This window comes from Brassica napus, chromosome C2, assembly GCF_020379485.1.
Source record: "Brassica napus cultivar Da-Ae chromosome C2, Da-Ae, whole genome shotgun sequence".
In the NCBI taxonomy this organism is placed as follows: domain Eukaryota; kingdom Viridiplantae; phylum Streptophyta; class Magnoliopsida; order Brassicales; family Brassicaceae; genus Brassica; species Brassica napus.
Window position 1 is genome coordinate 10,616,541 of NC_063445.1, and position 23,084 is coordinate 10,639,624.

Here is a 23,084-nt window from a genome sequence, read left to right on the forward strand (position 1 = left end):
TGGAAACTACTCTGTCAAGTCAGGCTACTGGTTAGCAACCCAAATATTTAGGAAAGATCAGATCCAAGAAGCTGCAGCTCTTCCTACCATCAATCGACTTAACGCCTCAGTTTGGAGAATCGAGCACGCTCCTAGCTAGATCCTCTAACTTAGGAGCTCATCTTATAGCCAAAAGTGTGACTCGAGAGGATCATATGCAATCATATGTTGATTCAAGCTTCCCTACTTGGCTCAACGATCTATTTTGTCAATGAAGGTGGTTAAACCACTTGTATGTTTTTGACGGTGGTGTCTTGTATGATTTTGCTTTGATCCAATTCTCTTTTGTAATCTTTTTTTTTTAACACTTTGTGACTATAACGTGAAAGTTTGAACAAGAAGAGAAGAAGAAAGATACGAGAAAAACCAGAGAGTGGAAGATACCAACAGGGCCCCACACTCAAAAATAAAAAACGAACAACATAAATCAAACAACAGCACTCCACTCCCGTAGAACTCGCAATTGCGAAGGAAGTATCTCAAGCCTGTCATGAATTCGCACCGCCGCAACCCCAACTAATGCGCACTGAATATCCCACTCTCATCCTCACGTACAATGGGCAGTAACCACCCAGGGCAGTCCGTAGCTATGTAGGACGCGTAGCGTTGATCTCTAGTGACACTGAGAGCAATTGCATCGGCACATCTGTTCGCCCCTCTGTTAACATATGAAATGGACCACAATCTGAGCAGGGACAATTTCTCTCTTATAGCTTCTATCAAACTGAGCCATTGAGGGAAGTTTCCAGGCTTTAAAATTGCTTCGCCCGCTAGGTACGAGGTGGACTCAAACACCATCTTCTCATATCTCATCGTCGAGACGCTTTCAGATGCCCAATAAAAACCCAGTAGCTCAGCCTCTAAGGCTGATGAGACATGAGAATATGAGCGACGGCTATGGGCTAAAGCTGCTCCAGCATGATTCCTTGTCAACCAAGCAACCCCACAATTCTGGTTTCCATCAACCCAAGACGATCCAATGTTACACTTAACAAAGCTTGGGCACGGTTTTTGCCACGTTGATGTAGAATCACCAGCTGCATCTTGATCCCTATCTTCCTTGTCCGTCACGTTAGCCGCTCTCCAAGCTTCTGCCTCTACTTGGATTCTCTCCCATACTTCCTTAGCTCCAAAAACTACATGTTCGAACACGCAGCGGTTCCTAGATTTCCATAATTGCCAGAGAACCCACGGGAATACCAATCTAGTCTTCTCAGGTAAATGACGTTTCTTGCAACTTTCGAGCAAGTGGTGAAAATTGAGAAAGACTGAGTTGGTTGAGAAACCCGCTGCTGGGATAGGAAAGCCTGATAATCTCCATACCTCTTTCGCAACCGGGCAGTGAAAAAGAACATGACAGATGGTTTCCGGTTGAGATTGACATACCTTACAAGTATTTTCAACATTGATACCTCGAGAAGCCAGTCGTTCCGAGACCGCTAGGGCTCCAGCCAAAGCACGCCACATGAAGTGCCTAACCTTAGGTAGCGTTTTCACCTTCCATAGATTAGACCACAAGTTTCTCTCAACAGGAGGTAGATTCGAAGCTGTCATTGGTCTCTCAATTGTCTGTATGAGATTCAGTAGTTTATAGCCGCTTTGGGAATCATACATTCCGTTCTTGCTAAAAGCCCAGACCATTGTATCTTCCCTCTGAAGATTTAACTTCATTCCCAAAATCGTAGTAGCATCTTCCTCAACAAAAAGATGTCGGATCTTCTGGACATCCCAAGTTCCATGTCTCGAGTCAATAAGATCGTGTACAGTGAGCGTAAGGTCTACTTCATCCGTTCTATATCTCGGAGGCCTAGGTGTGGGTAGGAGAAGCCAGTTATCATACCAAACATGCGTCTCTCTCCCATTCCCAATACGCTTCAAGATACCTTGCGCTAATAGCTCACGTCCATGTACTATGCTTCTCCACGCATACGATGGTCTACTGCCTATAGGACAGTCCAAGAAGTCTCCCTGTCTGAAATATCTGCTTTTCATGACTCTGGCCAGCAAGGACTGGGGATTAGACCATATTCTCCAGGCTTGCTTGCATAGCAAGGCTTGATTAAACCAAGCTATGTCTTTGAAGCCCATTCCACCTAGTTCTTTAGGTTTACATAACCTTTGCCAAGCAACCCATGAGATTTTCTTCTTTCCTGCTGTGCCTCTCCACCAAAACTCAGTCATGATGCTCGTTAGTTTTGCACACAGATCTTTAGGTAACCTAAAGCAGCTCATCGCGAAGACCGGTAACGCCATTCCCACAGATTTAAGAATGATATCTTTACCACTTTGAGATAAAATCTTGGAGCCTCCACCTCTAAGTCTTTTCTGCACCTTCTCCTGGATGAAGTTTAGAAGCTTAACCCTAGAACCGCTGAAACATTCCGGTAGTCCTAGATAGGATCCTTCACCCCCTTCTATAGCTATACCCAGCACTGCTTTCATCTCATCTCGCGTCTGCTGAGGGACTTTAGAGCCAAAGATGATTGATGATTTAGCGGTGTTAATCATTTGACCCGACGCATCACCATACAACTTCAGTCTCTTTACAATTTCCTCTCCTTCTTCGATAGATGCTTTGCAGAGCAGCAAACTATCATCAGCGAAAAGCAGATGGTGCACAGCCGGTCCTTCCCTGGACAGTCTCACGCCATTCAGCTTCCCAGATGCCTCAGCTTGATTGAGAGTATTCACCAAAGCCTCCGCACACAGGATAAAAAGGAATGGAGATAGGGGGTCCCCTTGACGAATCCCTCTCTCTGGCTTTATGAAACCGTGTTGTCTGCCGTTTAAAAGCACAGAGTATGTCACCGAGCTGATGCAGGACATAATCCATGTCACCCATTTCCTATCAAACCCCATCTTCTCCAGTAGAGACTCCACGAAGCACCATTCTACCCGGTCGTAAGCCTTGGACATATCTGTCTTGATAGCCATATAATTACTATCAATCCCTTCCTTTGTCCTCAAAGCATGCACCATCTCGTGGGCTACTAGGATATTGTCAGTGATGAGACGTCCACTGACAAATGCACCTTGAGTATCAGTTACAATCTCTGGCAGTATCGTCTTCAGTCTGCCACAGAGAATCTTAGAGATGATTTTATAGTGCACCGAGCATAAGCTAATAGGTCGTAACTCAGTCATCATCGAAGGGTTAGATACTTTGGAAAGTAGGCATATCTGCGTATGGTTCCATCCAGCAGGAAGAACAGCCGTATGGAAGAAGCTCTGCACCTCTCTAACCGTGTTTGGACCCACAATAGACCAAAATCGTTTGTAGAAAGTACCTGTTAATCCATCTGCTCCCGGTGCACTATCTTCCTTGATAGAGAAAGCTGCGACCTTAACCTCCTCTGCCAATACCGGAGCCGTTAGCATATTGTTCATTGCAGGAGAGATTCTACTCTGGAATCCTTCAAACAAGCTTTCAAGGTCCCAAGGGTTCGAGCTTGTAAAAATATCTCTGAAGTAGTCAACAGCTATACTCCCCTTCGATCCTTCTGAAAAATGTTCCACGCCCTGAGTGTCCTTAAGAAGGAGTATATTATTCCGGTTCTTCCTTCCTTTAGCACATAGGTGAAAGTATTTTGTGTTTCTATCACCAGGTCTAAGCCACAATTCTCTTTTGTAATCTTGAACGTGGTATTTGCCCTTGTTAATATATATTCTTTAGATGAAAAAATGATATTAACTTTCACTACACATTGTGCGTTCCATGTAAATTGTGAATAGGACTAATCACATGTTTTATTTCCACAATGTGATAAATAAGATAACTACTATATCATTCTGTCAAAATATCATGAAAGATGATGAAACGTGTAAAACATTGGATAGGGTGGTTTACATCCAGTGTTGAAAGACCCTAATATTTCTCCTACTTTTTGTATAGCTTTGTTTGTCAATTTTTCATTGCAAACGATTGAAATATTACATATAACTTACAATGTAAACAACCAATACAAATATTTGATGTATTCTTGAGGAAAGGATTTCAAGCAAAATGCTGGATCTCTTTAACATTTAAATGATGAAGTTTGGCTTTGAATATTTAGAATATGACTTCATAAATTTTCAGAAAATTTAGAACAATCATGAGATATAGGCATTGAGAAAAAAAAACTGGATTCAGGAATTATTCAAATATTAATTAAATGCAAAAGGTCACACAACAAGGAGGAAAAAAAAAAGAGAAAACAATTTCAGTGAGAAGAATGAGGTGAAGAAAAAAAAAGGCCTCAAATAGTTATGAGATACCAAATACTAAACAATGCATAGAAAACTAAAAAAAAACACAAAGGGAAGATGATAAATAATCAATCACGACCACAACTCTTAGCTTCAACCTCTTCCTGCTGATCCTCATCATGATCTAGAATCCCCACGTTATCTTTCTCATCATCGTCAAGCACCACGGTTTTGTCTTTCTCCTTTGTAATGAGACTAGAGCCCGAAACATTATTATCATCAGGAAGATTGGTGGTTGGAGGAGGCTGAGAGAGAGGAACGTTGCTAATAATTGAATCACGACCACAACTCTTAGCTTCAACCTCTTCCTGCTGATCCTCATCATGATCTAGAATCCCCACGTTATCTTTCTCATCATCGTCAAGCACCACGGTTTTGTCTTTCTCCTTTGTAATGAGACTAGAGCCCGAAACATTATTATCATCAGGAAGATTGGTGGTTGGAGGAGGCTGAGAGAGAGGAACGTTGCTAATAATTGAATCACGACCACAACTCTTAGCTTCAGCCTCTTCCTGCTGACCCTCATCATGATCTACAATCACCACGTTATCTTTCTCATCATCGTCAAGCACCACGGTTTTGTCTTTCTCCTTTACAATGAGACTAGAGCCCGAAACATTATTATCATCAGGAAGATTGGTGGTTGGAGGAGGCTGAGAGAGAGGAACGTTTCTAATGATTGAATCACGACCACAACTCTTAGCTTCAACCTCTTCCTGCTGATCCTCATCATGATCTACAATCACCACGTTATCTTTCTCATCATCGTCAAGCACCACGGTTTTGTCTTTCTCCTTTACAATGAGACTAGTGCCCGACACATTATTATCATCAGGAAGATTGGTGGTTGAAGGAGGTTGAGAGAGAGAAACGTTTTGAATGATTGAATCAAGCGGGTTATGGCCGTGAAAATGGAACCGAGACGCACGGGGACGCACTAGCCTGTTCATGTTCGTGGTTGGAGGAGGCTGAGAGAGAGGGACGTTTCTAATGATTAAACCACGACCACAACTCTTAGCTTCAACCTCTTCCTGCTGATCCTCATCATGATCTACAATCACCACGTTATCTTTGTCATCATCGTCAAGCACCACGGTTTTGTCTTTCTCCTTTGCAATGAGACTAGAGCCCGAAACATTATTATCATCAGGAATATTGGTGGTTGGAGGAGGCTGAGAGAAAGGAACGTTTCTAATGATTGTGTCAAGCGGGTTATGACCTTGAAAATGGAACCGAGACGCACGAGGACGCACTAGCCTGTTCATCATGTTCGTGGCTGGAGGAGGATGAGAGAGAGGAAAGTTTCTAGTGATTGAATCAATCGGGTTATTTCTGTAAAAATGGTACCCAGGCACAAGAGGACGCACTGGCATGTTCGTGTACATGTTTCCTCCTCCAGTGACTCCGCAATTAAAAGATGGGTAAGCGCTGCTGTTATTGTTGCTGCCACCCATGGACTTAGATGGACCAAGAGAGAGCTCAAGTGATAATTCACCTTGTGAGCTACTGTTGCTGTTGCTGTCACCCATGGACTTAGATGGACCAAGAGAGAGCTCAAGTGATAATTCACCTTGTGAGCTATTGTTGTTGCTGAATCTTCCTATGGAATTGGCTGAACCAAGAGAGTTATTATACCTGAAAGATGGTAAGGGAACTCTTGAAGAAGAACCATAGCTAGTGTTCTGTGTGAGAGAACGGTATGGATTCGCAGGAGGAGCCATGGCGATTCCACCATTGAACAACGGATACGGGTAGTCACCGCGGTTACCGCCTCCTCCAGACTTAAAAGGACCAAAAGAGATCCCTGGACGATTAAAATTTGATAAAGTAGGGTGGTAATGGTTGTGAGTGACTAAGGGTGTCCCTGGAGAAAATCCATAACTAGTGCCTTGTCCAGGAGGATAGCTTGGCTTCGTCCTCTTCAGCTGCCTCTCCAACTCTCTTTCACGCGTGTGGACTCTTTGGTGACCGTATAGGGCCTTAAGGGTTGGGAACTGTCGCCTGCAGGTGTCGCAAATATGGACAATATTATTATTGTTCATCATACTTTTTTTCGTTTGGACAACACGTAATCCGACACTAGACTTCTCAGTGATCTTCCTCTCAAAGAAAACCTCATGAGGAGACCCTATTTATGCAGAAGATTCATTATTGTTTGTTTAACTCTTAAAGGTATACAATCTCCGAGGATAAAATGAAACCATACAAACTACTATGCATTAATAGTTTTTATTCTAAAGATATGTTTCTTTAACTAACTATTTGAGTTTACTCTTTATTTTTTGTTTTTCTGACATGTTATTTCATGTGTGGATAAGTACCTATTTAATTTATAAAACTCACTATATATGTATATTTATTAACTGATATATGTTAAGATATTATAACAATTAATAGGCCAAGTAATCAATACTGTATATTATATTTTCTATTGTTATGGAAAGATGGTAATATAATCTTCACATACATTGTAGTGACACTCTCCAGCTGTGTCTTAGTAAGCTTTCCTACATTTCCTCTTTTAATCATGGCTAAATATTTTTCCTTAATTAGTTGTTTTGTAGATTTTTTTGATATGTCCATCCGGTCGGTTCCGGGAAGAGCGCACCTAGTGCTAAAGAGTGGATTAGCCTAAAAGTATATCACACTGATCCGAGTTTGGATGGACCTATCATCTGTTACGGTTCACCATGTTAACCACCCACGTCGAAGACAATATTAAGTGCATGAACTTCAAATAATAGCAGTTTATAAAATACTAGTGGTATTCCGGCGCTGCGCGCCGGGTTTGTATGTTTTATTTTTTAATGAGTTCAATTTTTTTTTTAATTCATTTAATAGTGGTTAGTGTCTGTAATGTAAGTGATTTTTACCGATCGATTCAATAAAAATAAAATAAATAACTAATAGTTGCACCAAAGTAATTATAATTGAACTTAAAACATAAAGTAAAGTTGATGTTCCGAAAAGAAAAATAAATATGCATGTGTTTGTTTTGTGATTATCTTGTTCGAAAGGAGATAATTAAAATAGTAACAATCCTCGCGCGCATGCTATATCAATGTCATGGATGTGGCAATCTGTTAGTGGATTCATTGTAGACGTATTGGCTACGCTTAGGCGGTTGTCTATGCATGCCAAACTATGTAGTAATATAAATATGTTGTTTGTATTTTTCATTAGTGCCAAAAACACAAAGAAGGTTAGGGTGCACATAAAAATATATACGTCAATATCTTAAAGGTATATAAGTCTGCTTCAAAGAAAGTTATTGTTTTCTTTCGTTACAATGACATTATATATGTTCCTTAAATTTATTATCGACTGTGTTTTAATCTATGAAAATGTCAATTTGTGTAGAAAATAATTAATAAGTCCGGTATAAGCAGGGGCTTTATTATGATTACACGGTGATGGTTGGTATATATTACTGTGTAATGTGTGTTTGGTCGTTGGGTTGTACCAAAGTTGTTGCTTTGTTAGGTGGTATCCTGAACGTTGAGGATGGTCCGCATGTCTGTTCTCTAGTCCGGCTTCTTGTTTCGAATTCATTTTGTAATTTTATGTTTGTGGGTTATGGGACAATGTAGTGCGGTTGTTTCAGGTCGTTTGTAGGCCTTTAATCAATTTGGTTGTTCGTAGTTTTGGGTGTGTGCGGCCGGAATTACGGCCTTTATGGCGATGTTTTGGTGATTTTGTTGAGTGATGATGATAAGTCACTGTTAATAGTCGGTTTTGATATGAGCTCGTTATTTTATTAATGACCAGAAACGTTAAGATTTTTGTGTTGATTATATAGTATGTATGAATCATTATTTTTGTGATTCCTATTTTTTATATCTTATTATCTTTTTCGATTAAATTTGTTTGATGCTAGAGTATTCAACTTCAGTCTTGCTTAGCTAATTCTTTAATGGTTTTAATGGAAATATGTACTATTTTTATTTTGGCTGCGTATAACTTTTTATTTTGTTTAGATTATTTAGTTTCATTTATATGTTTATGTTTTTTTTATTGTGTCTATCATTTAAATTGTGCAAATATATACTTTCGTGTCAGGATTTTTTATAGGATTCTTGTCATAACTTTTTTTTTGTTTTACAAATTTATTTGAATACAATGCATTTATATAAAGTTCTTTCCCTTTAATCGAAAGGAAGGTTCTTGGTTACCACTGGATTTTATTTGGCAAGTTACTAACCAACTGCTTGTGAGAATCTTTTACCTTGTTCTATGTCCTATTTTTCTTGGGATAATGTTACTGATCATGGTGTCTGTTTGTTACTTATGGAGTCGATAAATTCTTGCGATTTATGTAAATGTGTCTTGCATCTGGAGTAATTATTTATTTTCCCTTAAAAAATTTCCAAGGAATTAGTTCACGGAGAAGTAGCGTATATGTAGTAGCATTGTCTATTTTCTAGATGGCCCTTCACTACATCATGTAACTCACGTATTTCATTTTTAAAAAACGATGTATATATGTCTTCAGGAAAAAAGAAGTAATGATGTTAATAAGTAGTGGATCTATTTGGCAACTACTAAACCAGTGCTCGTGTATCATTGACATTGTGCTCTGCCTCCATTGTTTTTATGGATCATGTTTGATTTACTACATCTGTAATCATTTGCAGATGGTTACTTGTGATGCGAGTATCTCATCCGAATTTTCAGTCATCTTTCCTTATTGGTTTTATTATACATAGTGAACTCTGTTTGATTGGACATGAACACATCAACCTAAAATGTTAAATGTACAAAAGTGATATTTTCAAGTAGTTTTGTGATATTCCATTACCCAATAACAACAATCCATTGTTACTGATGAAACAAACTTGTATTATTATTTTATTTTTGATCAAAAACATACTTGTATTGGTCCTGGAACTGTAGTACTAATAAAACATAAGGCAAGATATTACCATAAACAGGAAGTTGAGAAGATGTGGTATTAGCGTTGTTATTTGATAAGAACTCTATAGCCATTATTTACTGGTACACTCCAAGTTACTGTAACTGTACAACTAAGAGAGAATAATAAAGTTCCGATCCAGTAGTAGTTAAAAAGACTATCAATTAGTCATTCATATATAGAACCGTTATGAGACTCTTCAACCAGTGACAAAAAAAGACTCTTCAACTTTCAAATTGCAATAGGAATGGTGAATGAGTGAACTGATCCTCCAACCTCGAACCAAGCTCGTAAGCATATATATATATGTAACTTCATGAGTTACTTGCGGGTTTCATGGATTCAGAAATGTTCAACAGTTAAACACATCATTTATCAAGCATAGACACTCAGGAAAAGGTCTACAAACCTCCCAAAAATTTGGAGCAAAGACCAATGATTAGATTGAGTAGGATGAGCAGTTAAAACCAAGTCAACAGTGAGGTTCTTGAGAGCATCGAAGACCTCTTCAAGAAGCTTTTTAAGCAGCAAGAGCCTCTTGCGAGTCTCTTCAATGTCGGATTATGTTGTTGCAGGGCCTCATCTGCGAAAATATCAATCAAACATTAAAGATACGTAGAGAACAGAGGAAGTTAAGATTTTGCAAGTTACTTTACCTGGAAAATCTGGAGACAGTTTTTGACATTGTGGAATGAAATTCTGAGAGATTCTTAAACAGTTGAATAGAAATAAGAAATAGAAATCTAACCCATGATGCAGAGCACAAAACCTCATAGTCTAAAGGGAAAAAGGAGAAAGTGCAGATCTGTCAATCTTGTTACTACATAGTCAAGGTAAAAAGAGGAGTATGATAAGTGTCTACCACTGAATCGACTGGGGGGACAGTATGCCACTAAAGCACTTTTTATTTCACGGCTCACAATCACAAATTTAGAGTAGCTGGCAGCAGTTGAAGTCTGCAATGATATCACAAACTTCAGATTTAAAAGGCTAGATTAGTATATACAATATCATACTGAAACAAAAATACTTTATGATACCAAATGTTTCATGCTCAAATAACATCAATAACCAAAAAAAAAAAAACAGAGACACCAGCAGAGGCACATATATACATAAATTCGTAAAGATGAGATAGCTACCAGTCTGATAAGGGAAGGAATTTCTATAAGAATTGTCTTCATGGCTTGCGTATCAAGTAACATCTGTGAGCCAAAAAGAAAAAAATCATCTTTCAACTCTACTTTCGTAGATTTGGCACCTCAAAGATAGCTACAGTTCAAGCTCCCTTTATATAACATTACCGTCTTGAATTGTAGCCTTTTCCACTACCAAAGTGATTCCAGATCGAATATATAATCCTTCGACAAGATATTCAAGGAAAGCTTAGCATTCTTGTCAATGATGCATTTCCTGTATAAATCACCAGAAAATAATTTGATTGATGTTTGAAAAGGTTTCTAGTTATGTATTTTCAAAACTTAACTGATCTTTGTCTCTCTGCCAATACATATTGGGACATTTCCTTCTGTTAATAGAGATGCAATCCCAGATTCAGTGTGGTAGTATTCTGTACCTAACATCAACGTATCCTACCAAAAGAAAACATAAACACAAAACTCCGTTTGATCAGAACAATAATCTGATTGTTTTGTTAATCAAAATGAAGAGATCTGAAGATCCACCTGAAGCTCAACTCCGTAGTCTAAACGTGACCAATCTCCAAGGATGGAGCGTTGGACGCTGAATTATCGCAGTCGCAGGAAACATCAGTGTGAGATAACTATTGTGGTTCCTCAATTGTGTTATTTGAATATTTGACACAGACTCCAACATCCAAATAATTGCTTTTGGAAATTGTTTGCGTTGTACTCCACATCGAAGAAATGAGAGACATTTATAGGGGAAGCTCGAACCAGTCACGGTGGAAAAAGAAGAGGTATTTTGTTTGATTAACATGAGTGGAGTGGATTAATTGAGGAAAACTCAAAGTAAAGAAATGATTTATGGATCAGGAGGCGTTACAGAACTCAGATCGACGGTTTGGTTTCGTCAATTACATCGGCGAGGTCGCTTCTGGAAGAAGAAGTCGACGACCAACCCTAAGCACGGGTTTCTAGGGCCAAATGTTGGGCCAAACCAATTTAATTAACTAAAAGCCCAGTTTTCTATAAAACCTAAAACTCAGATGAAACAGAAAAAAAAAACGCGGGGGACTGGTTGAGCGACACGTGTCGACAATTACCTTTCCCTCCATGCTGACGTGGCGCAAGGAGAAAGGATAAAGGACAAAGGACAAAAGCCTATTTTATTGGTACAGATAATTTGAGCTATATCTAGAAGTATATTTATAGCGTACGTTTTCGGTTAACAGGCTAGAGTAGTAGCTAGCATTATGAAAACCATTTTCAGGGGCCAGTCCAACAATGAATTAGTTCGAAAACGGTCTTGATTCGAGCCTGTGTCGAATGCTTGGATTGGTTCGCATGACAACCAAAGTCATGTTGAAAGGAATCCTTGAGATATTAATAATTGTTTAAAATGATTTTTTTTTTAGTTTTCTCAGGAACACTACATCAGATGAAATCTTAGAAAATAGAATATGTCCCAAAAGCATCAGAAAATAAACAAAGAAACTGGAATCAAATACAACAACTCCAAAGTGGAAACAGACATAAGAGATGAGATGGCCATGTGATCATTTCCCACTTTCTAATCTCTGTCTTATATGACCAAGAGTCAACCACTTAACCGGAAAAAGGTCAAATAGAGCGAGATATGCTTGATAAGTCAAAATATACTCACACATTTTTACACGGGTAAATAGTAAGTTTAATTCCGAAATATTTCGTAAATAAGATAATCAATTAACAGTTGAACAAAATATATTTTTATTCCAGCACAAAAAGAGAAAATTAAAAAAAAAAGCATTAAATAAAAATGACTGAACTAAAAAAATACACTAAATTGTTAAATACAAGTTTTATGTACATAAATAACATATTAAAATTACAAATAAATCTAATTATGTAAAGTGTATTTTATTTTAAACTACATGAGTTTAATATGAATTCAGATAAACACTATAAAAGAAGAAAGAAATGATATTAACCAAGAGCTCTTGGTCTAGTGGTAATGGAACTACAGCTGGAGTGTCCGCCCTGGGTTCGAGTCGCCTTGGCCACTTTTCCGCCTATAACCGTGCGTATCCGGTTGGAAGGCCTCGTGGAGATTAGTCTGAGCTTACCGCCTGAGATCCCAACAAATATCAAAAAAAAAAAAAAAAAAAAAGAAATGATATTACCGTATTTTTCATCAACCTTATTAATAAAACATTCGATAAAACAAAACCAGAGAAAACTGAATGGTAAAACCAAACCTATAATCTGAACGGTCGAAAAGCATTGACCCCAAATCATCTCTCTTCTCTCTCTCATCTTCGCTCGCTCTGAAAGGGCAATAAATTAGCGTCATTCTTTAGAGAGAGAGCGCAGAAGGGGGAAAGACCGTTTAGACCTTGTCGTCTCCCTAGCAGATTTTGTTTTGTTTTCTTCAGCTCTTCCGCGTCTTTGGCGATTCTCCTCTTAGTCTCTCAATTATCCAAACCATGAACGAGAAGGCCAACGTCTCCAAGGAGCTTAATGCCCGCCACAGAAAGGTCTCTCTCTCTCTCGATCGAAATCTCAGATTGTTTTTTCTCCGAGCTATGATGATTTGTAATCACATATTGTGATCGATCTTAATTCGATTGGATCTGTGTTATTATCTGCTAGACTTCTTCCTTTTTATTCGATTTTCTCTGTAGTTAGGTGAGGTCTTCCGATCGTTTCTTGATTTTGTAAGAATCCAACAAAGAGGATCAAATTCTTTTATGTTCTTTTGTCTGTGGATGTGGTCGGGTTTGGTGAACCACTTTAAAATCTCTATTATATCTTTTTTCACTTTCTCGTTTATTCATCTGTTTTCCGCACTATCTTATCGCTTCTATCCATTATAACAACGTCCCTTTGGGGATTTTAATTTTACATGTGGGGGGGTAGCCTTTGAGTTATCTCCTTTGTTTGGGAACTTTGATTCATGTTGGTTTGTTGAACATGTCAGTTTCGTGTGCTTTAGATATTTTATTTGATATATAGTCTATAGTTTCTTGGTGTTGCCTCTTTACGATTTTTTATTTATTTATTTAGTCTATCGCTTGAACATTACCTTAGTTTTGCTGTTGCAGATTCTTGAGGGGCTTCTGAAACATCCAGAGAACAGAGAATGTGCTGACTGCAAAACAAAGTATTGTTTTTGTCGCAGATGTGAATTATCAGCATTTTGGGATTCAAATTTATATGTACTTGGCTAATACTGTATTCCGTTGGCTTTGCAGAGGTCCAAGGTGGGCTAGTGTTAATTTAGGTATCTTTATCTGCATGCAATGTTCTGGGATTCACAGGAGTCTCGGTGTACACATTTCAAAGGTCCTCTCTCACTTTCCTATCCACATCTCAAAAGCTCTTGTTATTATTAGACTCATTCCCTCAGGCTCGAATTTGCTTTTCAACTACTTTCTTTCATATTTTTCGGTTTCATCGAGTATTTTCATCTTAAATAGTTACTTCTGTAGTTCTGTAGCTGAGAACTCTGACTTGAGTGCATCAAATCTCTCTGCTTTTCTTTTATTCCCCTTCTCTAACTAGAAGAAATGTCATTTATCCATTTTATACACGTACCTCAAGCAATTCTTCACAAAAGTACATGATTAAGTTGTGCCTTCTGATTTCTTATATGAGCTGAGTCCTTGTCAAGTCGATTTTAACCTGAGCAGCATAAGAGACTTATTTTTTCTAGCGATGGGTGATGAGTGTAGGTTCGATCTGCCACTCTGGACACATGGCTCCCAGAGCAGGTTGCATTTATTCAGTGTAAGTCTCTCTTTGAAAATGAATTCCCTGTAGGTGGTCCACATTTAGACTTTGATTAGTTTCGCCATGTAATTAATCTTTTATTTGCATGCAGCAATGGGAAACGAGAGAGCAAATAGTTACTGGGAAGCTGAGCTACCCCCAAACTATGATAGAGTTGGAATCGAGAATTTCATACGTGCAAAGTATGTCTCTCCCTTTTCAATCTTTTCGTACGTGCTATGCAGGTTGACATTGAACTTGTTCTTGTGACATGAATTGTCTAGGTATGAAGAGAAGAGATGGGTTTCTAAAGGTGAAAAGGCTCGATCACCCCCAAGAGTCGAGCAGGCGCGGAGATCTGTGGAGAGGACTGTGCCTGGATATGAGCATGGGCACACTAGTAGTCCTCCTGTAAATTTGTTTGAGGAAAAGAAAGCTGTCCAAGCACCTAGAACAAGATATAGTGTCTCTGCAACGAGGATTAGTCTTCCCGTGCCTCCCCAGGGACCTGCTCAGGTGCCAAACATACTTACCCGGACGATATGTTTTCCTAATTATTGCCTTTAGTTACCTATAATTATCAAGAACCTCCATGCCATGTTCTTATTAAATAACCTTAGGATATCAGAAGTAATGCATATGATGATTTAGATGTCAGACATTGTATTCTTACATCTAGCAGACAGGGTATCATAATTTTTCAAAGCCTGTTTTTTCTGATAGATGATGCTTAAAAATGATAGGTTATAAAGCCACAGCAGAAAGTAGAATCTGTGGAGACAACAAAAGCAGCGGTAAATGTTGCACCGGCATCAGAACCTCCAAAGGTGGATTTTGCTACAGACCTCTTTGACATGCTATCAATGGATGAGCCGACTGCAAATCCCTCAGAGGCAGCTCCTGCTGATGATAATTGGGCTGGCTTTCAGTGTATGTTTCTATTCTAGCATGTTCATGACTTTTAATCATATGATGATCATTGTGGCATATTATTCAATTCATATCCTTTTTTAACTTTTATGTTATTATATGAATCCTAAAATGGCAGCGGCTGGAAATGGTCAAACGGTAGAGAAAAGTGTTACAGCAAAGCCTGATGAGATCAGTTCTCCTCCAGCTACTGGCATCGAGGATTTGTTTAACGACACACCTACTTTAGTAGCCCAACAAGCACCACAGAAAGATGTGAAAGGCGATATCATGAGCCTATTTGAGAAGGTAAATTATATACTCTTCTCATATTTAATGCTTTGTTGGGTTTACCTTTCTATAGATTCTCACTTTTCCAAATTTCCTCTTTTTATAGCATGATTCATACATCCAACTGAAACCTATGCGTTGTGTCTTGTTATCACTTGATAATTTCCAGACCAGTCAAGTGATGTAAGTTTTGTGCCTTTCATTTGTTACAGACGAATATAGTGTCGCCTTTTGCCATGCATCAGCAACAGGTTGCGATGCTTGCTCAGCAGCAAGCCCTTTACATGGCTGCAGCAAAAGCTGCAGGCGGGACTCCAAACGGTGCGAATCAGCAAGCTGTTGCTAATGCTTTAAACTTGGCGTCCGCAAATTGGTCAAACACTGGCCACCAGATCCCTGGAATGACTAACCCAGGAGGTGGTCAAGCTGATCTCCAGAAACTTATGCAAGTAAGTATCTCCCTTTTGCTTTTGTTTCATCAAGATCTAAATTACTCGTTGCCCAAGTTCCTTGCAATATTCTCACTCTATGTTATATTGCCGTAAATTTAGAATATGAACATGAACGCAAACATGAACATGAGACCAGCGCAACCGCAAGCAAGCACTCCTCAATATCCAGTATCCAGGTATGTAAGCAATATTGCTTTCTGGTTGTATCATCTATAAATAAAAACAAAGAAGAAGTAAACTGTACCCCTCTCATTCAATTTTCATGAGCTCCCACGGTTATCAATCTGTGCCAACTTTGGTTGTTTTTTGTTTGTTACTAATGCAGTTTCTACACTACGGGTCAAGTTAATCCCGCGGCTAATGGTATGACCCCAAACTCAACCGTTAAACCTCAGTCGTCATCCTCGGCGACAAGCACTACACCATCTTCTCAAACAGGCAAAGACTTTGATTTCTCTTCCTTGATGGATGGAATGTTCACAAAACATTGATCAAGAGAGGGACTTTTTCGGAGTTTGCTTATATATGTCTTAAAATTTGAGGAATTAAAAGATATATACAATCATATCTGGACAGATTTTTTCTGTTAAACAATTTTCTCTTTAAAACTTTGTTGTAGTTTGGAATTTGATTCTTGAGAAGAAAGAAAAAATATTTTATCCATATTGTATAATATCGTTGTTATATTAGTTTAAATGTATAAAGAAAAAAGAAATCAAATTATGCTGTTTACCATCCTTTATTCACACAAACCCTTGGATGACTTATGGGCTGTCTTGCTTGAGGAATCGTTTTGGGACTCCCCTGCCTGTGAGGAAAGAAATAAGAGCGATTATTGCTACTACGGGTGGGCAAAAAATCCGAACCGAACCAAGTCAAACCGAATCAAAACCGATTCAAACCGAACCAAAGTCTATTTCAAATCATTCAGTTGAAGATTTTCCAAACGCAAATGGTTCGGTTTTAAACCGAACCGAACCGAGAAACCGATGCGTATTTGTAATTATTTAAATTAAAAATATTAGTAATATCAATATACTAAAATTCTAATACCATACCACGTATTTTCCATTTTTCATTTATTAACATATATTCTTCTAACCGACTATGTAATCATTAAAATATTTGATTTAAAAAAATAGAAAAGTTTGTATCTTTATATTCGTATATATGTAAACATGGATGTTAAATTTAAACCTAAAACCTAAAGCAAATTTTATTAAAAACAAAAGTTCTTCTCCACATCGTCACAAGGAAGATGATTCATTGCAAGCTTTTTAATAATGATATAAAAGACTTTACTAATGATGTTGGTTTTTTTTGTCTTAGTTAACTTCCATTTGTTTTAATTCTTAAATATTTTGTGACTTTTAAAAGGTTTTATTTCAGTTTTATATTGAATTTAGTTCACATAGTTTATGTTTACATAATTTATGCCTAACTAAGCAGAACCTAAATAAACTGATCAAAAAAATAAATCCAACCGAACCGAATACAAACCGAACCAAACCAAACTAACTATTGTTTATTTCAATTGGAAAAATACTAGAACTGAACTAACCAAACCGAACCGAACCGAAAAAATAACCGAAGTGCCCACCCCTAATTGATACTACTCCTATATTTGTTCTGTAATATATGATATATATGTATTATAATTTATATCTAAGATACTATACCAAAGTAAACATTCGTGTTAATGCTAATACCCAAATCTAACATGTAAACAAAAAAATGCAACAAACACGTAAAGTTTTTAGTTTGTTATACCAAATTGTGTATTGAGTAAAGTTTGAGACTTGTGTAAGCAAAAAAAAAAAAACGGTTGGAAACTCCTTTCAAACGAAAAAGCTATCTACCTTTATTGGTTAATATCCATGTTCGGAACTACGCCAAGCGCTAGTCGGACGGCGATCTCGGGCCTAGCGAGTTACTAAAAAATCGGAGATTAATCGGGGTATACGCGGAGATTAGTTTAATTATTATTTTATTTTATTTTATTATTTAAATTAAATATATAATATAAATATGTTAGAAAGTAATAGTTTTTTGTATGTTATTATTTAAATTTAAATTTATTGGTTTTACAAAAGTTAATTGTTAGCAAACATGAATATCATATAATTGGATCAGAAATTAATCGGTAATTATTCATATATATATTAACATATGAGTACTGAAGCAAAGACTTCGTTCGTCTCCCAGTGGTCGAGACATTTGGTATTGCGGCCAACAACCTGGGTTTGATACATGTATGTGCTACTTATTTATTTTCGTATTATTACTTTATTAGTGTTTATGGACAAAGTCTCACATCGCCTCCGAAAGAAAAGAGGAGCAAAATCTCACTTCTATATATAGAGTATACATACTATAGAATTTCTAAGGTACATGGGCTTTAGATTTCACATGAGACCCAATAAAATACTTTCACAGTTTAATATTTAGCCCAATTAATTGGACCGATTAATCGGTTAATGGACCGACTAATCAGTAAATGGGCCGACTAGTCGGTTTCTTAGGCCGATTAATTAATTGACGATTTTGTTAGCCGATTAGGTTAAAATCGCATCAGGAAATAGCCGAGTTGCGAGTAGCCGCCTAGGCGTCCGCGTTTTAGAACATAGTTAATATCAGTAAAGGCGACGTGTTGATGTTGAATTTGAACATGTTATGGACGGCTGTTTATTTAGTGTTTAAAAGGTTTGAGTTTGGCATTGTTTGGGCTTTCGGTCAAATGGCTTAAAGCTCAGTCTCCTCTCCACCACAATTTGTTAGTAGCTCACTCTCGCCAACCTTCGTTTACCTTTTTTCTCTTTTAAGATGTCGTGAACCACTTCAATTGTACATAAGATTTGATACGTTAATAGTAGATTCTTAATCATTTAAAAAAAAACTATTCTTAATCATTTTTCTTATATAGTAATAACAGTTCAAATGGATTTTACGCAATAGTTGTGTTCCATCCATACTGTTGCATCTGTGTGTCTTAAATCTCTGTGCACCAGTAAAATCTCAGCACTCGTGGATCGGACGAAGTCGAAAAGGTGTTAGAACGTTTTGACATGTTGAAGTCAAAATCAGTCTCTACACCATTGGCGAAGCACTTCATACTTTCAGCAGAGCAAAGTCCAATGTCTGCTGAAGAGCTCAAGGATATTGCAGAGGTTCCTTATGCTAGTGCAGTTGGTTGTTTGATGTATGCAATGGTGTGTACAAGGCCGGATCTAGCACAAGCAGTTAGTCAAGTCAGTAAGTACATGTCGAATCCTGGAAGAAAACATTGGGATTCTGTGAAGTGGATTTTAAGGTATTTGCGAGGGACAAGTGACTATGGGCTTATGTTTGGAGGAGAAGTGCAGGATTCAGTTATTGGGTTCGTGGATTCAGATTATGGTGGAGACCTTGATAATAGCATGTCGACTACAGGGTATGTATTTACGCTTGCAGGAGCACCTATATGCTGGAGATCGGTACAACAACCTATTGTAGCGATGTCAACCACTGAAGCTGAATACATGGCACTTGGGGAAGCAGCTAAGGAAGCAGTATGGGTAAAAGGTCTTGTATACGAATTGGGTGGTGATCAAGAAGGTGTTCAGCTACACTGTGATAGTTAAAGTGCATTATGTTTGGCTAAAAATCAAGTGTATCATGGGAGGACGAAGCACATTCGTATAAGGTTTCACAAGATAAGGGAGTTGGCAGCTTCTCGAGAAGTCTTATTGGAAAAGGTGCATACGTCAGAGAATCCTGCTGACATGTTGACCAAGCATGTTACAACGGAGAAGTTCAAGCATTGCCTGGATCTGCTCCGTGTTTGCCAATGCTGAGAAGCAAAGGAGGTTCCCCTCAGAAGATAGACGGGATAAAGAGTTTTGTAGAGATTTTTCGTCAAGGTGGTGTTTATTGCATCTGTGTGTCTTAAATCTCAGTGCACCACTAAAAGTCCATCATTCGTGTATCGGACAAAGTCGAAAAGGTGTTAGAACGTTTTGACATGTCAAAGTCAAAATCAGTCTATACACCATTGGCGAAGCACTTCAAACTTTCAGCAGAGCAAACTCCAAAGTCTGCTGAAGAGCTCAAGGATATGGCAGAGGTTCCTTATGCTAGTGCAGTTGGTTGTTTGATGTATGCAATGGTGTGTTCAAGGCCGGATCTAGCACAAGCAGTTAATCAAGTCAGTAAGTACACGTCGAATCCTGGAAGAAAACATTGGGAGACTGTGAAGTGGATTCTAAGGTATTTGCGAGGGACAAGTGACTATGGGCTTATGTTTGGAGGAGAAGTGCAGGATTCAGTTATTGGGTTCGTGGATTCATATTATGGTGGAGAACTTGATAATAGCAGGTCGACTACAGGGTATGTATTTACTCTTGCAGGAGCACCTATATGCTGGAGATCGGTACAACAACCTATTGTAGCGATGTCAACCACTGAAGCTGAATACATGACACTTGGGGAAGCAGCTAAGGAAGTAGTATGGGTACAAGGTCTTGTATCCAAATTGGGTGTTGATCAAGAAGGTGTTCAACTACACTATGATAGTCAAAGTGCATTATGTTTGGCTAAAAATCAAGTGTATCATGGGAGGACGAAGCACATTCGTATAAGGTTTCACAAGATAAGGGAGTTGGCAACTTCTGGAGAAGTCTTATTGGAAAAGGTGCATACATCAGAGAATCATGCTGACATGTTGACCAAGCATGTTACAACGAAGAAGTTCAAGCATTGCATGGATCTGCTCCGTGTTTGCCAATGCTGAGAAGCAAAGGAGGTTCTCCTCAGAAGATAGACGGGATAAAGAGTTTTGTAGAGATTTTTCGTCAAGGTGGTGTTTGTTGCATTTGTGTGTCTTAAATCTCTGTGCACCAGTAAAATCCCAGCACTCGTGGATCGAACGAAGTCGAAATGGTGTTAGAACATTTTGACATGTCGAAGTCAAAATCAGTCTCTACACCATTGGCGAAGCACTTCATACTTTCAGCAGAGCAAAGTCCAATGTCTGCTGAAGAGCTCAAGGATATTGCAGAGGTTCCTTATGCTAGTGCAGTTGGTTGTTTGATGTATGCAATGGTGTGTACAAGGCCGGATCTAGCACAAGCAGTTAGTCAAGTCAGTAAGTACATGTCGAATCCTGGAAGAAAACATTGGGATTCTGTGAAGTGGATTCTAAGGTATTTGCGAGGGACAAGTGACTATGAGCTTATGTTTGGAGGAGAAGTGCAGGATTCAGTTATTGGGTTCGTGGATTCAGATTATGGTGGAGACCTTGATAATAGCAGGTCGACTACAGGGTATGTATTTACGCTTGCAGGAGCACCTATATGCTGGAGATCGGTACAACAACCTATTGTAGCGATGTCAACCACTGAAGCTGAATACATGGCACTTGGGGAAGCAGCTAAGGAAGCAGTATGGGTAAAAGGTCTTGTATACGAATTGGGTGGTGATCAAGAAGGTGTTCAGCTACACTGTGATAGTCAAAGTGCATTATGTTTGGCTAAAAATCAAGTGTATCATGGGAGGACGAAGCACATTCGTATAAGGTTTCACAAGATAAGGGAGTTGGCAGCTTCCAGAGAAGTCTTATTGGAAAAGGTGCATACGTCAGAGAATCCTGCTGATATGTTGACCAAGCCTGTTACAACGGAGAAGTTCAAGCATTGCCTGGATCTGCTCCGTGTTTGCCAATGCTGAGAAGCAAAGAAGGTTCCCCTGAGAAGATAGACGGGATAAAGAGTTTTGTAGAGATATTTTGTCAAGGTGGTGTTTTTTTTGCATCTGTATGTCTTAAATCTCTGTGCACCAGTAAAATCCCAGCACTCGTGGATCGGACGAAGTCGAAAAGGTGTTAGAACGTTTTGACATGTCGAAGTTAAAATCAGTCTCTACACCATTGGCGAAGCACTTCATACCTTCAGTAGAGCAAACTCCAAAGTCTGCTGAAGAGCTCAAGGATATGGCAGAGGTTCCTTATGCTAGAGCAGTTGGTTGTTTGATGTATGCAATGGTGTGTACAAGGCCGGATCTAGCACAAGCAGTTAGTCAAGTCAGTAAGTACATGTCGAATCCTGGAAGAAAACATTGGGATTCTGTGAAGTGGATTCTAAGGTATTTGCGAGGGAAAAATGACTATGGGCTTATGTTTGGAGGAGAAGTGCAGGATTCAGTTATTGGGTTCGTGGATTCAGATTATGGTGGAGACCTTGATAATAGCAGGTCGACTACAGGGTATGTATTTACTCTTGCAGGAGCACTTATATGCTGGAGATCGGTACAACAACCTATTGTAGCGATGTCAACCACTGAAGCTGAATACATGGCACTTGGGGAAACAGTTAAGGAAGTAGTATGGGTACAAGGTCTTGTATCCGAATTGGGTGTTGATCAAGAAGGTGTTCAGCTACACTGTGATAGTCAAAGTGCATTATGTTTGGCTAAAAATCAAGTGTATCATGGTACGGTATGCCTTTTAGGTTTAGGAAAATTTACTTTTTTCTAGATAAGTATGTATTCCTAAAGGATAAAGGAAATCGGGTTTTGAAACTGATATAAATATGGGTCTAAGAGTTTGTAAGATTATCATTCACACAATAATAAAAAACCCTAAACGGGTATTTGCCTCAAAACGTTTTGTTCTCTATTGTCTTCTTGCTTAATTCGTGGCCGTTCACAACACATACATTAACAGCAACTCAGCAAGTATTACATTACATGCTTATGATAAGAGTAAATTCTGTAAACAGTTTGATATACTCGTAAATTAGAATATCTAGAGAAATAACTGCAATATAATCAGTTAATCATGTGTAACACAAGTAAGATCTTCTACGTGCAACTGTGCAAGTTGTATGTTGGATTTGTTAATGTTATGTTTACTACATTCTTGTCTCCTTACGTCTATCGACCTATACATAATGCAAACATAATATGATAATCCAACACATTAGACCAGGTTCGACATCTGGTCAGTAAAAGCAAAAATACAATGTCGGTCATGGACCGAGCTTTGGACATAAGTTTTGAGTTCTTTTTGTGTTTATAATAAATTAATTACAGTTCAATCAGTGTCAAGCACAAATAAATACAAGAATGGTCGGTAGAATTTTGTTGAACTTGTTGACCCGTAATGCGATATACATCTTTCACGGACTTGAATGGTCAAATCAAATCTTCTATTAATATATGCAATGCAAAGAAAATTGAACGTTAGAATTGAGGATGGGCGTAACGTATGCATCCATTCTCAATTATTTATATTTTTTAGATCTGCGTGTCCTTATCTAAAGCATTATTCACATTTATCATAACCAATGGAAATTTGAAGCTTTCGCT

The 23,084-nt window shown here is 38.3% G+C and overlaps 4 protein-coding genes and 1 long non-coding RNA gene across 8 annotated transcripts; 4 read left to right on the forward strand and 1 right to left on the reverse strand.

Annotated features, from left to right (window-relative positions):
• Nucleotides 1-9,410: 9,410 nt before the first annotated feature.
• Nucleotides 9,411-11,348, reverse strand: LOC106379280. Of its 4 annotated transcripts, XR_007319165.1 has the most exons (6): nucleotides 10,885-11,348; nucleotides 10,504-10,791; nucleotides 10,342-10,404; nucleotides 10,062-10,155; nucleotides 9,856-9,976; nucleotides 9,411-9,782 (listed from the first exon to the last, which is right to left on the reverse strand). It is a non-coding gene; the product is annotated as an uncharacterized LOC106379280 (long non-coding RNA). The 4 variants fall into 4 exon arrangements; XR_002655777.2 differs by having other exon boundaries at nucleotides 9,856-10,155; XR_007319164.1 differs by having other exon boundaries at nucleotides 9,411-9,976; nucleotides 10,885-11,346.
• Nucleotides 11,349-12,603: 1,255 nt separating this feature from the next.
• Nucleotides 12,604-16,406, forward strand: LOC106380939 (ADP-ribosylation factor GTPase-activating protein AGD5-like). The gene is made up of 11 exons (XM_013820789.3): nucleotides 12,604-12,857; nucleotides 13,425-13,483; nucleotides 13,575-13,665; nucleotides 14,055-14,109; nucleotides 14,204-14,294; nucleotides 14,376-14,607; nucleotides 14,835-15,021; nucleotides 15,140-15,309; nucleotides 15,504-15,740; nucleotides 15,843-15,919; nucleotides 16,069-16,406. Exons 1-11 carry the CDS (start codon nucleotides 12,807-12,809, stop codon nucleotides 16,232-16,234), a joined length of 1,416 nt encoding a protein of 471 aa, XP_013676243.2. The 5' UTR covers nucleotides 12,604-12,806; the 3' UTR covers nucleotides 16,235-16,406.
• Nucleotides 16,407-18,808: 2,402 nt separating this feature from the next.
• LOC125582161 (secreted RxLR effector protein 161-like) lies at nucleotides 18,809-19,363 on the forward strand. The gene has a single exon (XM_048748716.1). The coding sequence runs from the start codon at nucleotides 18,809-18,811 to the stop codon at nucleotides 19,361-19,363; it is 555 nt and encodes a 184-aa protein (XP_048604673.1).
• Nucleotides 19,364-19,743: 380 nt separating this feature from the next.
• On the forward strand, nucleotides 19,744-20,511 carry LOC125582162 (secreted RxLR effector protein 161-like). Its single transcript, XM_048748717.1, has one exon. The coding sequence runs from the start codon at nucleotides 19,744-19,746 to the stop codon at nucleotides 20,509-20,511; it is 768 nt and encodes a 255-aa protein (XP_048604674.1).
• A 1,104-nt stretch (nucleotides 20,512-21,615) lies between these two features.
• Nucleotides 21,616-22,251, forward strand: LOC125582163 (secreted RxLR effector protein 161-like). The gene has a single exon (XM_048748718.1). The coding sequence runs from the start codon at nucleotides 21,616-21,618 to the stop codon at nucleotides 22,249-22,251; it is 636 nt and encodes a 211-aa protein (XP_048604675.1).
• The last annotated feature ends 833 nt before the right edge of the window (nucleotides 22,252-23,084 follow it).